Source organism: Eretmochelys imbricata, chromosome 13 (genome assembly GCF_965152235.1).
Source record: "Eretmochelys imbricata isolate rEreImb1 chromosome 13, rEreImb1.hap1, whole genome shotgun sequence".
Classification (NCBI taxonomy): domain Eukaryota; kingdom Metazoa; phylum Chordata; order Testudines; family Cheloniidae; genus Eretmochelys; species Eretmochelys imbricata.
This window is the reverse complement of record NC_135584.1, coordinates 25,810,036-25,821,702: the sequence shown is the minus strand read 5'-3', so window position 1 is coordinate 25,821,702 and position 11,667 is coordinate 25,810,036. Positions and strand designations below refer to the sequence as shown.

Genomic DNA, 11,667 nt, shown 5'->3' with positions numbered 1-11,667 from the left:
GGGGCAACTCTCCTCCCCGAGCCAGGAGCACCCACCAGCTGCGCGGACTCCCCTCCGGCCCAGAGCTGGACTGAACCCGGGCGGGGACATGAAACCGACGAGGAAAAGTAAGTCTGGGAAGTTGAGTGTCTTTCGGGAAAACTTTGTGCTTGGCGAAGCGTGGCTTGCCCATCCGGCTCCCACGTACTGGTTGCCTGGGGGGGGGGCAGCAACCCCCCCCCATCCTCGTGGTTTGGAGGAAGCCACCAAACTCTGCAGAAACTCCTGCATCGCCCTGAAAAGAAAAGGCACTGGGGGGAGAGGAGGGGAAAAAATACCTTCAAAGCACTGAACTATGGAGAGCGGGGATGGGGGAGGAATCTTTTGTTTGATCACACTTCTTGCAACATTTCAGGAGGACCAGCAAACCTGACCGCATGCCTCCCCCTGCCTTGCTTTCCCCCGAATGAATGATCCTCTTGCACAGCACCCCCCCCTTCCAGGAAAAAAAAACCCACCAGGGTATTTTTTCCTCTTTGCGGATTTTTTATCCCCTCTGGATCTCCAAATCTCTCGCCCCAGCCCCGTCTTAACTCAGCAATCCATGTTTGCGGGGAATTTTTGTTGTTTGCTGAGCTTGTAAAGTGACAGCTGGGGGGGGTTGGAGAAAGGGGGGGTGGAGGTTAGGTGGTGGTGTGTGTGTGTGTGGGGGGGGGGAAACCGCGCAAGTTCCTGTTTCTTTTGGAACAAAGAGAACTCTGTCTAGGCATCTGTCACTCTGGGAAAGAGACAGAGAAACTTTCTCCGTGTCTCTCTGCCTCGCCCTCCGAGCTCTGCTCCCCTCTGGGCGTGTTTTTTTGGTTTTTTGGGGGGGAATCCCCTTTTTTTTTTTTACCGAGGGAGGGGTGCAGCTGGACCCGGGGGAGCCCCTCCCCATGCCATGGAAGGGCCGAGGAGAAAGAGGAGGTCTGGGGGTAAGATCGCAGATGTAACAGGCAGAAAACATGGAGTCCCAGTTTGTTTTGTGTGTGTGTGTGAGAGAGGCAGGGATTTAAAGAAAGGGGGAATTCCCCGCCCCCCGCCTTGCACCCGGATTCAACCCGCAACTTTCCAAACTAGCCAGCCCCCTCCCCGCACCCAGAGCTGGGGGTTCGTTTATAAACTCAGGTTTTGAAGAAAAAGGGGGATTTGATTTTGCTTTGGCTGCTTTTTTTGGTCTCTTACCAAGAGGGGGAACTTTACTTGGGACACGTGATTTCTCCTTTTTGTGTGTGTCTCTTTCTTTTGAATCCAAGCGGAGGAGAGAAGTTTCGGGGGGGGGTCTGAAGGGTCTCGCCGGTCGGGAGCTGCCCGGGCTGGTGTGTCCACTCGCACTCCCTTTGTGCGGGGGGCGCGGCCGCTGGCTGGAGAAGATGTTGGACTTTTGGAAACCCGGCTTTGCAGAGTGTTTGGGGTTTTGCATGTGGAGGGGCTGGGCAGAACTTAGATCAAACCAGCGTGTTTTAAATCTGCTACTGCTATTAACCCCCTGCCCCCTGGGTGTTTTGGATTTCTCCTCGGGCTGGGTCGCGCTTCCCCTGGGCAGCTGGTGGTGGGGGCAGCTCAGGGCCAAAGGGAACCAGCAGACCCTCCTCCATCCCGGCTCAGTTACAGAGCGCCTTGAAGCGGAGCACAGCAGAGGGCCTCTCTGTCTCTCACGTAGCCAGCAGCTCCCCGTGGTCCCTGGGCCACTCAGGGCTGCAGGCAGGAGCCGGCCAGGGATCCATTTGCTTTTCTAATTAGGGAGACAGCTTTGCCATTTTCTCTTCTTGAAGGGAGGAAGGGGCTTGCATGGCAGTGGACTTGAATCTGCTTTGTGGTGTGCGTGCGTGTTGGGGAGCAGAGAGCAACGCCGCGGTTTTGAATGCCATCTCCAGACCAACTCTGCCACATGGCCGGGAAGGGTAATGAGCTAACTGGAGGAATCAACCTTAGGCCAGTTTGAATTTTGCCCATTGGGTTGTGTGTCAATTAACGAAGATGTCTGCAGCTGCACGGGGGAGGGAGAGTAGCAAATGAGCTTGGAGACTTTTTTTTGTTTAAAGCAAACCAAGAAATGACTTTGAGCGTTCTCATGTCTGCGCTCTGCCGAGGGCTAACACGCTCAGGGGGTGACAATGGGCTTCTGTAAACACTTTGCAGGGTAGGCAGAGGGGTTTAGATTTATATTCAAAGTCTTACCTCGAATTATATGCAAGATCAAAGGGTATTTCTTCTAACTGCTGTCACAACTTTGAATTGTGAGGCTGACTAACACAAGTTTGGCACATTCCTTGGAGTCCAGACACTCATAATGCATGGTTGGCTTTGTGTTGTTTTCTTAAAGCGGCCAGTGCTGGGCCCTGATCCTGCAAAAGTTTACAGGTGTGCTTAACTCCTTAATACACTGAGTTGTTCCAGGGGAATGGGAGTGTTAAGCCCATGCTTAGCTTGAAGCACGTGAAATCTGCAGGATCAGGGCCTTGGGGACTAATGTTAGGCTTCTGAACAAATGGTCTGTTGTACAGAGCACCCTGTAACTTCTGTTTATTTCAGATTTTGGCCTCTAAGGGGGTTATATTATAAATGTGAACCAGTTACTGTGGGGAATACAAGGCAATAAACCCCTCTAAAGGAGGAGATGGAGGTGCAGTGCCTTTGAGTTGCTGTTTGGGGTCTGCATGGGACTAGATTGAACATGATGGCTTCATCTTGATCTTTGAGCCACTCTCAGGGTTGGGATTCTGCCCAAAACAGGGCTCAGCTGAGGGACTGCTTGTTAATTTAACCCCTTTGCATCAGGCCATTCACAAAATGGAATGCGGCATAACCTGTGCCTTGTTTTGTTTTCCCTCTGCTAGGCTTTAACCAGGAGCGGTCTGCAGGCAGCTCCACCATGTCAGACAGTGACCTCGGAGAAGATGACGGGACTGCCTCTCTGGACCTGTTGCAGTCGAATAAGAGGAAAAGAAGGGGGAACCTCCCGAAGGAATCAGTGAAGATCCTCCGAGACTGGCTGTATGAGCATAGGTTCAATGCATATCCATCTGAGCAAGAGAAACTCAGTCTGTCTGGACAGACCAACCTCTCTGTGCTGCAGGTGAGAGCTTCTCTCGACCTTTCCTAACCCCCCAAGAGGATGTATTTCTGGTGACCGGAGGGGGTTTAAATGTATGGCACATGGGGGTTGGGACCTGGCCCCGCCTAAAAATATTTGGCAGAAAAGTGCTTTGCATTTGTATTGTGCAAGGAGAACTCGTTTGAAGATCTCCAAGAGCATTGCGTACTCTAATGCTTTAAACGTGGCACCACTCCCGTGAGACAGGTTGTAGGTATTGGGGGGGGCCCATTTTACGGCAGTAAACTGAGGCAGAGAGGTTAAGCAGCAAAGCTATTTTTACATGTACAGCACCTTTCCTCCTGAAAGACCCCAGAGTGATCCATAACCCCAACACCTGCTGCCCAGTTCTGTGGCAGTGGAGTGCAACCACAATGCAAAACTGTAAGGGGGGCGGGGTTGGCCTTTTGGACAGGGTGTAACCTCTACTCTTACAAATATTGCCTTGGGGTCTTATTCCTATTTGTTTATAAGGTTTTTCTAGTGAGTGCTACTGGACTATTGCTCTCATGAGTGCTAAGTTAAAGGGCAGATGCTGCTACCTGTACTCCTATCAAATAGTGCCTTTGAAAAATTGCTGGATTTGCTAGAGGAGACAGGTGAAATGTGATTAGACTTTAGTTGCAGCAGCAGCTCCACTGGAGGGTTGTGCAGTGACACCCACTCGCACCTGGTCTGAATCTGAACCCACTGCATTAGAAGAGGGTGCAGCGCAGCTGGGGAGTTACTGTGGGCAGAGTGCTACTCCAGAGACTCGGATATCAGAATGAGTGTGATGGTTTCGTCCCAGTAACCTAGTCTGGGGAAGCTGGCATGGGGAGCAGCAGCATCCCAGAGCAATTCTCCATCCATCTGTGCAAGGCTGGAAGATTACGATGCCTCTTTTTGAATGTGGGCTGTGCCAGGGGGACCCATGCCTTGGTCACTCCCGCAGGGTCACTGCAGAGTGATTCACATTAGGCACATCTGAAGGCAAATGTTGGCTAGTGCAGGAGGAGGCTGGGGCATTAATGCCTCTTCTGCACTCAGCACTGATTTCTTAGCCATCTTGGGGTGCAGTTCAAGGTGCTGGGTTTGACTGGGTCCCTCCCTGTTCCCTGTCTCCCTGTGTGGTATGATGGCAATTGAGATCAGCTAAGGCATGCTGGCTGCCAGCCCCCAAACTTAAATGGGATGGGGCTGTAGATGGGGAGGGGCCCCAATCCTATGATCCAACAGAGCTAAAGCCCATTGCTGGGTGATATTTAAGCACATTCAGGGCTGACCTGTCTCTGTGGGGCTCTTTCGCCCCACACTTTCCTTTTCTTGCCGTGGAACTCCAGCTCGGACATGTCCCAGCATCATGAGTATTCTCTGGACTGTGACGCTCTGAGAGACTTCCCTCTTCTTGCCCCCTGGAAGGCTTGATTTGTGCATTCTGTGGCAAACCATATCCCTACCGGTGGGGGTGGGGAGGGGGCATTCTGCAAGGTGAGTTTGAGTGCTGCTAGATTGTGGGATGTGCCCACTCCAGCCCTGTCAGTTTGGCCTCTCTAGAGATGTCCTGACAGCACCCGGCTCAGCAGGATCTGGGTGGTGAGGGGCTCTGGGAAGGATCACTCTGTTGGGGCAGAGGCTGAGCTGGCTGCAGCTTCCGTATGCCAGGCCCAGAGAGGCTGGCCTGTGCTACAACCAGTGGTGGACGCAGGTTCTTCCCCCCCCTTCCCTTACCTGTGCTGCAGGATGAGCAGCAGACTACAGGACATTCTGACATGCGAAGCTGCCTATACCCCAATTATGCTGGGGAACACCCCTCCCCTTGCGAATGGTGCGGTCCTAGTCATACCCCTCCCTTGTGTGGAGAATACTCTTGATCACAGCAGGAGTTGTACTGCTAGGTCCTCCCTCCAGCCACGCCACCCCCCCACCCCAACCCTGTAGGACAAAGAGAGAAGAAACCAAAGGGTGGTGATGGGGGTTTTCCTTGTAATGTGGACAGAGTGTAAGTCCCCCACCAGGAATCTGGACAGTGTGCTGCCTTTAATATCCCAACTCTGGTGAAAAGCGCTGGGGATCCTTCATGGCAGCAAGTGATGATTAACTGTGATTTTTGCAGAGTATTTTGAAGATGGCATCTCCAGTAGCATAGGGCTCCTTGGAGCCAGTGTACTGGTGCTGGCTTAGAGGAAAAATGCCACCTGCCAAATAGCCTCCACTCCTTCTGTAGTGCTCTGGTCTTCCTTCCATGTCTCCCAGCTACTTGCCGATAAGGCCTGACCCTGCCGAAGTGGAAGATCAGAAGCCAAGATTATGCTGTTATGCTCTGTCTTGCTGCTGTTCCTATAAAGACTCGGCTAATATTATTTGTTTTAAGAAAGAAAAGGAGGACTTGTGGCACCTTAGAGACTAACCAATTTATTTGAGCATGAGCTTTCGTGAGCCACAGCCCCACTTCATCGGGTGCAAGTGAGCTGTGGCTCACGAAAGCTTATGCTCAAATAAATTGGTTAGTCTCTAAGGTGCCACAAGGACTCCTTTTCTTTTTGCGAATACAGACTAACACGGCTGTTACTCTGAAACCTGTCATTATTTGTTTTCTGTCTCACTTACAACTTGCTGGCGAACAGAACCTAGAAGTTCAAGGTTCTCAAGTCTGAAAGGTGATTTCTGTTGTTGTTGGTTGTTTTTTATTCTTATTTAAAAACTGAAAGGCCAGATTTTTCAAATAAACCAGGTGCCAGTTATCACCTAATTTCAGGGCACGGTCACGTGACTGGATGTCCTAACTGTACATTTGGATGTGCACAGTGACTTGCTTTGCACATGCACTTGTGATAATTGTGTAGGCAGCTTCTGCACAACACTTGGACAATCTGGCCGTGTATTTTGTTACGGCTGACTGACCCACCCCCCCACCCCCTAGCAGCAGGGCAGACATACACTCAGCATGTGACTCTCTCTAAACTTGTCTTCCCTTTCATTTTGGGAACGCTGCAGCTGCTCTGGTGATGCTAGAGAGCTATGGAGCTGGCTCAGTGGTGCTTGGGCCAGTGGCTATCCATTATCTGGTGCAGACAAAGTTGATGATAAGTTTGGGATGTAGGCATAATAATAATACAAAGGGTATCAAATAGTGCATAAGTGCCCCAAAGCAGTGCCTTGTGTACTAACATTGTCACTTCCAGTGGCTCTTCTTCCCCCAGCCTTCCATGGCGGGGGGAGCTCTGAGGCAGCACCCGTCACATTGTGGTGTGATGGCAGTGACTCAGGGTGTGGGGAGGATCTGAGCAAACCTCTCTCTTTGCAATCACAGAGAAAACGAAATGTACTAAGCCCTGAATGCACCCCAGAGGTGGCATTGGAGGTTCAGACTTGACATTTCCATTTGAACCGCTGCCAGTCGCCCAGGCTCTTAGAGTCTCTTAAAAATCGGGTTAAGTACCAGCCACCACCCAGTCCAGTGCATGTGATTATATATTTCTGTCCACCATCTCTCAGAGCAGGGGGCCAGTGGCTGGCAGACAAGGAATGTGAGAGCAGCAGTGCTCGGTCTCCAGGGAAACCAGGAAGCCATGTATCTCAACTTTTTGCAAAGTAGATAAGACTCTTGTGCCTGGTCCCAGGAAACCTGCAGATTCAACAAAAGCTTTGTTGCCTGTGAGTTTGAAATTGACTTAACACCCCCCACCGGCTCCTTCCTTACCCATCCCCCAAACAAACAAACAAATCTAGAGGAACCCAACAGGCCTACTCCATAGAAGCGTGTGTGTACACACACCCCAGCCATCCATAATGGGGCCTGATTCTGAGAGGTACTGAGCACTTGTAACTCCCAGGGACCTCAGTGGGAGCTCTTGCTTTTGGCTTGTCTGGGGCCAGTAGTGTGAAGCGCTGAAACCGTCAGTGATTGCCAAGCTCCCACCTCTCTGTGTGCTGTAATGGTGAATAGCAAAAGAACTGGTGCTAGGGAAACCACTGGCCTTACTTAAAAATAAGCTGGGGGTTACCCTTTAAAGGGGAACGGGGTAGTTAAGGTTGGTCCCTGCGTTAGCTGGTTAGTTACAAAACCTACTGGATACTAATGCTTGCTTAAAGTGTGTTTTGTCTAATCCAAGCCATGCTGTATGGCAGGGGTCCCCAAAGCGCTGCCCGCCGGGCATTTTTGTGCACCTGCAGGACACCCCGCTGCCAAGTGTGGCTGCCAGAGAACCCCCCGGTGGCATTTCAGAGGTGATGCGTCTTAATTGGCTGCGGCATTTTGGCACCCGCCACAGTCTTCTGGGAATACCAATGTGCTATTCCCACTAGAAAGGTTGGGGACCACTGCTGTATGGTGTGAATCCAGGCACACCACAGCCTAGTGCCAGTGTCCAACACACAGAGGGCAGCTGACTAGAAACCGAACATAACCACTCTAATTACCTTGTTAGGGGTCAGATCCTCAGCTGCTGTTACTTAGCAGAGCCCCAGTGATCTCAGAAGTGTGCTGTAGATTTACGTCAGCTGAGGATCTGGCCCTAATCTGTTACCTGCAATTATCCTGGTAAAGCAGAGAGAAAACTCCCCTCTCTAGTTGTGCTATCCACACTGAGTTATATGTATAAAGGAAAACAAACAAGATGAATGGTACAAAGTCAATAGGTTTTTGGTATTTTTTTATTTAAAGGCTTTTTCTGTTGAATACTCTACATCATTGCTTATAGCCTTTAAGAAGTGTGGGTGTTAAATGATGGGTCCCAGTCCTGCTATGACTTAAGTGGGAGCACGGGATAGGATGGGGCCTATGATTTTTGTGACAGTGCCCCTTTAAGAAAATCAGACTAGAATCTAGAGACATTGTCTGATCCTTGAAGCCTTCCACATGCAGAACTTCAGAGAGAGCTCTCACACAGCTTGCAAGATTAGGGCCTGTGTGGCATGAAATAGTGACTTTTGTAAAAGTGTCAGATGCAAACTATTGTCTGAAAGTCACAAAAAAACAGAGCTCTTGATAATAGTGATCCAAGTTGCAGTAACTTTTCTGTCCTTGGCGGTATATTTTGCACAGCTGTTGATTCGGAAGAGATCAGTTGTTTTGCTTCATACTCTTCTAATTGCTTTCTATGTAGAACACAGTGATTTTCATCTAGCTTTTTATTGTTTTAGATCTTGATATACATTGCAGAGCAAATTGAATAAATGGCAGCTGCATTTCCAAGGGGCTTGCTCAGTTAGTGCACATATTTTTGAATGCTCCTTTGAGAGTTCGACCATAATTCTGCTGGTTGGCAAAATAAATGGTAATATGTTAGTACCACTTTTATAGTGCACTGCAGTATTAATTAGATCAAGGGTGGAAAGGGCCATCTTTCTGTAAAGAAATGGAAACCCTAAATAGCAAACAAATCCTTACTACTTCTTCTTAGCTGTAGAGTTGCTATGCACAGTTGACAGCCTCTGCACTTCACCCCAGAGATGGCCATATTTCAGTGGTCCGTGTGAAATGATTCCTACATATATACATTTTGAGAAGTGTGCTGGGATGAAAGGCATCGTATAAATAGACTTGCCAGAATTCAAGTTTTATGGATAATATCGGTTTGTTTTTAAGAACTCTGATCTATTTAAATCTTCACAACGATGGGAAATATGGGGGGGAGACAATTATTCATTGATTGTCGACATTGAGATTGAAAAAGTTAAAGCTTTATAACTGTTAAAAGCCACATTGTCAACATTGTATTAGCAGGCGAGTCTTGGATTGTGATTGCCCTAACAGCAGTCATGTGGAGGAGTGTCTCTTCCATGCCTGAGTGTTGCTGACCTGCATCCAGGCGGGCAAGAATGTTACACTAATCTGCCTGTGTTTGTTTAACAAAGTCCTTGCATTACGTGAGGGAAATCTGTCTCCGGATCTGGGATGTATGGGCCCATTGAGCTAGAGTGAGTCTTATGGCAGGAGTTGGCCATGTACAAATGCTGCATCCTCTACTTCCTATCCATCCTTCTGATCAGATCTGGAGCAAGGGAAAGCATGTTAGGCGTCTTGGAAGACTCCCTTTCAGCTTTGCCCTGGGTTGACTGGGTAGTATGTCAGAGTAGGAGACGTGTTCAGGTGACAAGGACACAGCTGGTCTTTTGGGCCAAACCAGTTGGACCTTACTGCCCCCCTCCTCCTGCTTATTTTGAAGAGGGACATACAGGAAAACTTGTGCAATCTGATTACTGCAGTGAGTGGTTCTCCCAGAATGGTTCAAATGACCTTTGTTCTTACAGGTTTCAGAATGACATGGTTTGCTAAGGGCCAATTGGCATGGATGGCAAAGCTCTCATTGGCTTTGGGAGCAGGACTGGACCCTTGAGCCTCTCCCCACAGTGGGCTCAGAGCCATGTTAGCTGCAGCCATCCTGAACCATTCTTGTCAGCGGGGCTCTAGCTTTGTCTGAGGCAGGGCTACAAGTGTTATAACCGTGTCCTGAATCGCTGCTGTAGAGTTACTGACGGAGGTTAGTCTGCAGCTCGGCCTGTATCAAAGTTTTGCCATGAGCCAGAGTGTAACATGGTCTTTGTAGGGGGGAACCCTAAATCCCTGCCCCTGAGGCAGCAGAGTAACAGCACAAAGAGGCACAGCCTCCCATCTGCCAGGCCAGCTGTGCACGGAGCTGGCCCAGGCCCCAAAGTGGGCTATGCTGGCCAGGAAACAGGTGAATCAGCTCCCCTGAGCAGCCTGGGCCCCCTGGAGCGCTGGCTCCACCTCAGACCTGCCTGGGTCATCAGCAACTCGAAGGGAAGGAGGGCAGATGGCAGCAGCTCAGCCTGCCCTCCCTGAGGGTAGTGCTGAAGGGAAGTTTACACCTCTCTGCTTGAGTTGGGGGAAGTGAAGGATAGGGAGGTGTCATGGCTCTGGCCGGAGGGCAGCCACATCCCTGTCATGGCTGTTCTCTTTCCCTCCGCAAAGAGGCGTTCTTGTCCTGCCTGGCTCCGTGGTGCCTTGGCCTCTCACCCGCAGGACTGCACTGGCAGACGACCTGACTGAGCTGTGTTTTGTCTCCCCAGATCTGTAACTGGTTCATCAACGCCCGGCGACGGCTCCTCCCCGACATGCTGCGCAAGGACGGCAAGGACCCCAACCAGTTCACCATCTCTCGCCGAGGGGGCAAGACCGCAGACGTGGCCCTGCCCCGTGGGGCTGCCACAGGCTCTGGGGGGCCGGTGATGCCTCCTGTGGCTCCTGCTACGGCTGCCACCACCCCCAAGGTGATGTCCATGTCTGTCTGCCCGCAGGTGATCTGCTCCTCCACGCAGCCGCTGGCCAGCAGCCTGACAGTGGTGAGCACCCATGGGGCTGAGCAGGAGAAGCAGGCTCCCTTCCCCAGGACGGAGCCGGACCTCCACCCCAAGCCTCAGCTGAGCACAAGCAGCACCATGGCGCTGCTGGCCAGGACGGACGCGGCCAGCCCCACCAGCGGACTCTTTAACACGCCGCCCCCCACGCCGCCCGAGCTCTTCGGAGAGGACTTCAGCAGCTTCCAGCTGCTGGTGGAGGTGGCTCTGCAGAAGGCGGCTGAGCTGGAATCGCAGCGGCAGAATGGGCAGCTGCCCCCGTTATGGCACACGGAGCCCCAGGCTGCCCCAGTCTCCAAGTAACCTGCTCTGTGTTGGCTCCAGCTGGGTCTGCCCACCCTTCCTGTCTTCTAGGGTTCTGTCGGGTTTGGCCTCTGCCGGCTGAAGGTGTGTTTTTTTTTTTGTTTTGTTTTGTTTTGTTTTTTTCCCCCTATTGTTTTTCTCAGCAGTGAAGATCCTCATCCCAGACATTATACGTCCTTCTCCCACCAGGAGGGAACCCAAGGAGCCTGACGGCATTCGGACCTCCGCAAAGCAGCCCTTGTGGACTGCAGTATCTTCATCTGGGGGGACACATGACCCTTCTCATTGTCACGGTGTTCGGAAGCTGTCAAGCATCCCTTGCACCTTTGATTCCACCCTGGGTTTCTTATATCATGCTGGTGACATCACCTCTCTTCAGGTGCCTAAAGGAGGGAGGCCTGGCTCCTTGGAAGGATCTTAGTGGCTGATGTGGAGCAAGAGCTTTGTAGCTGGCTGACCTCTTACTAGATGACTATTTTGCTGTGTAAAACCTGCTGACTTTATGGGAGAAAAACAGACGAAGTGTCCAGCCAAAACTACATCTAAAGGGGAGAGAAACCGTCTGGGTTTTGAACACCCAGGAGGAAAAGACTTTCCCCTAAACCTCTCTGGCCCACTTCTTTGTTTCTGCCTTGTATATATTTTGTGAACGGAGAGTTTAGTCGCAGAGCCTTGAGCAGCCCTGGAGAGCCTGTGGAAAGGCAAAGATCAAAGTAACTGGAAAACTTAAATCTGTGGCTTTTTTTTTTTTTTCCATTGAAACAAACAAAAACCCCTAATGTTGTTGTTGCCAGTAAAATCTCTGAGGTGCTGTTCAGCAATCTTATATGCTGAAAACATTTCTTGATTGACTCTTTTTCCTTTGGGAAACACTTCACCGTTTCTCGTGCGTTCCTGCTGAAGATGTGCACTTCCTATCATGGAAGGAAGACAGGAATGTACTGATG

The 11,667-nt window shown here is 50.7% G+C and overlaps 1 protein-coding gene across 1 annotated transcript; it reads left to right on the top strand.

The window, feature by feature from the left end:
* The first annotated feature begins 445 nt into the window (after positions 1 to 445).
* On the top strand, positions 446 to 10,720 carry TGIF2 (TGFB induced factor homeobox 2). The gene is given in 4 exon segments (XM_077832366.1): positions 446 to 468; positions 470 to 501; positions 2,859 to 3,097; positions 10,130 to 10,720. Coding segments are annotated over 4 exon segments (885 nt in total).
* Positions 10,721 to 11,667: the final 947 nt, after the last annotated feature.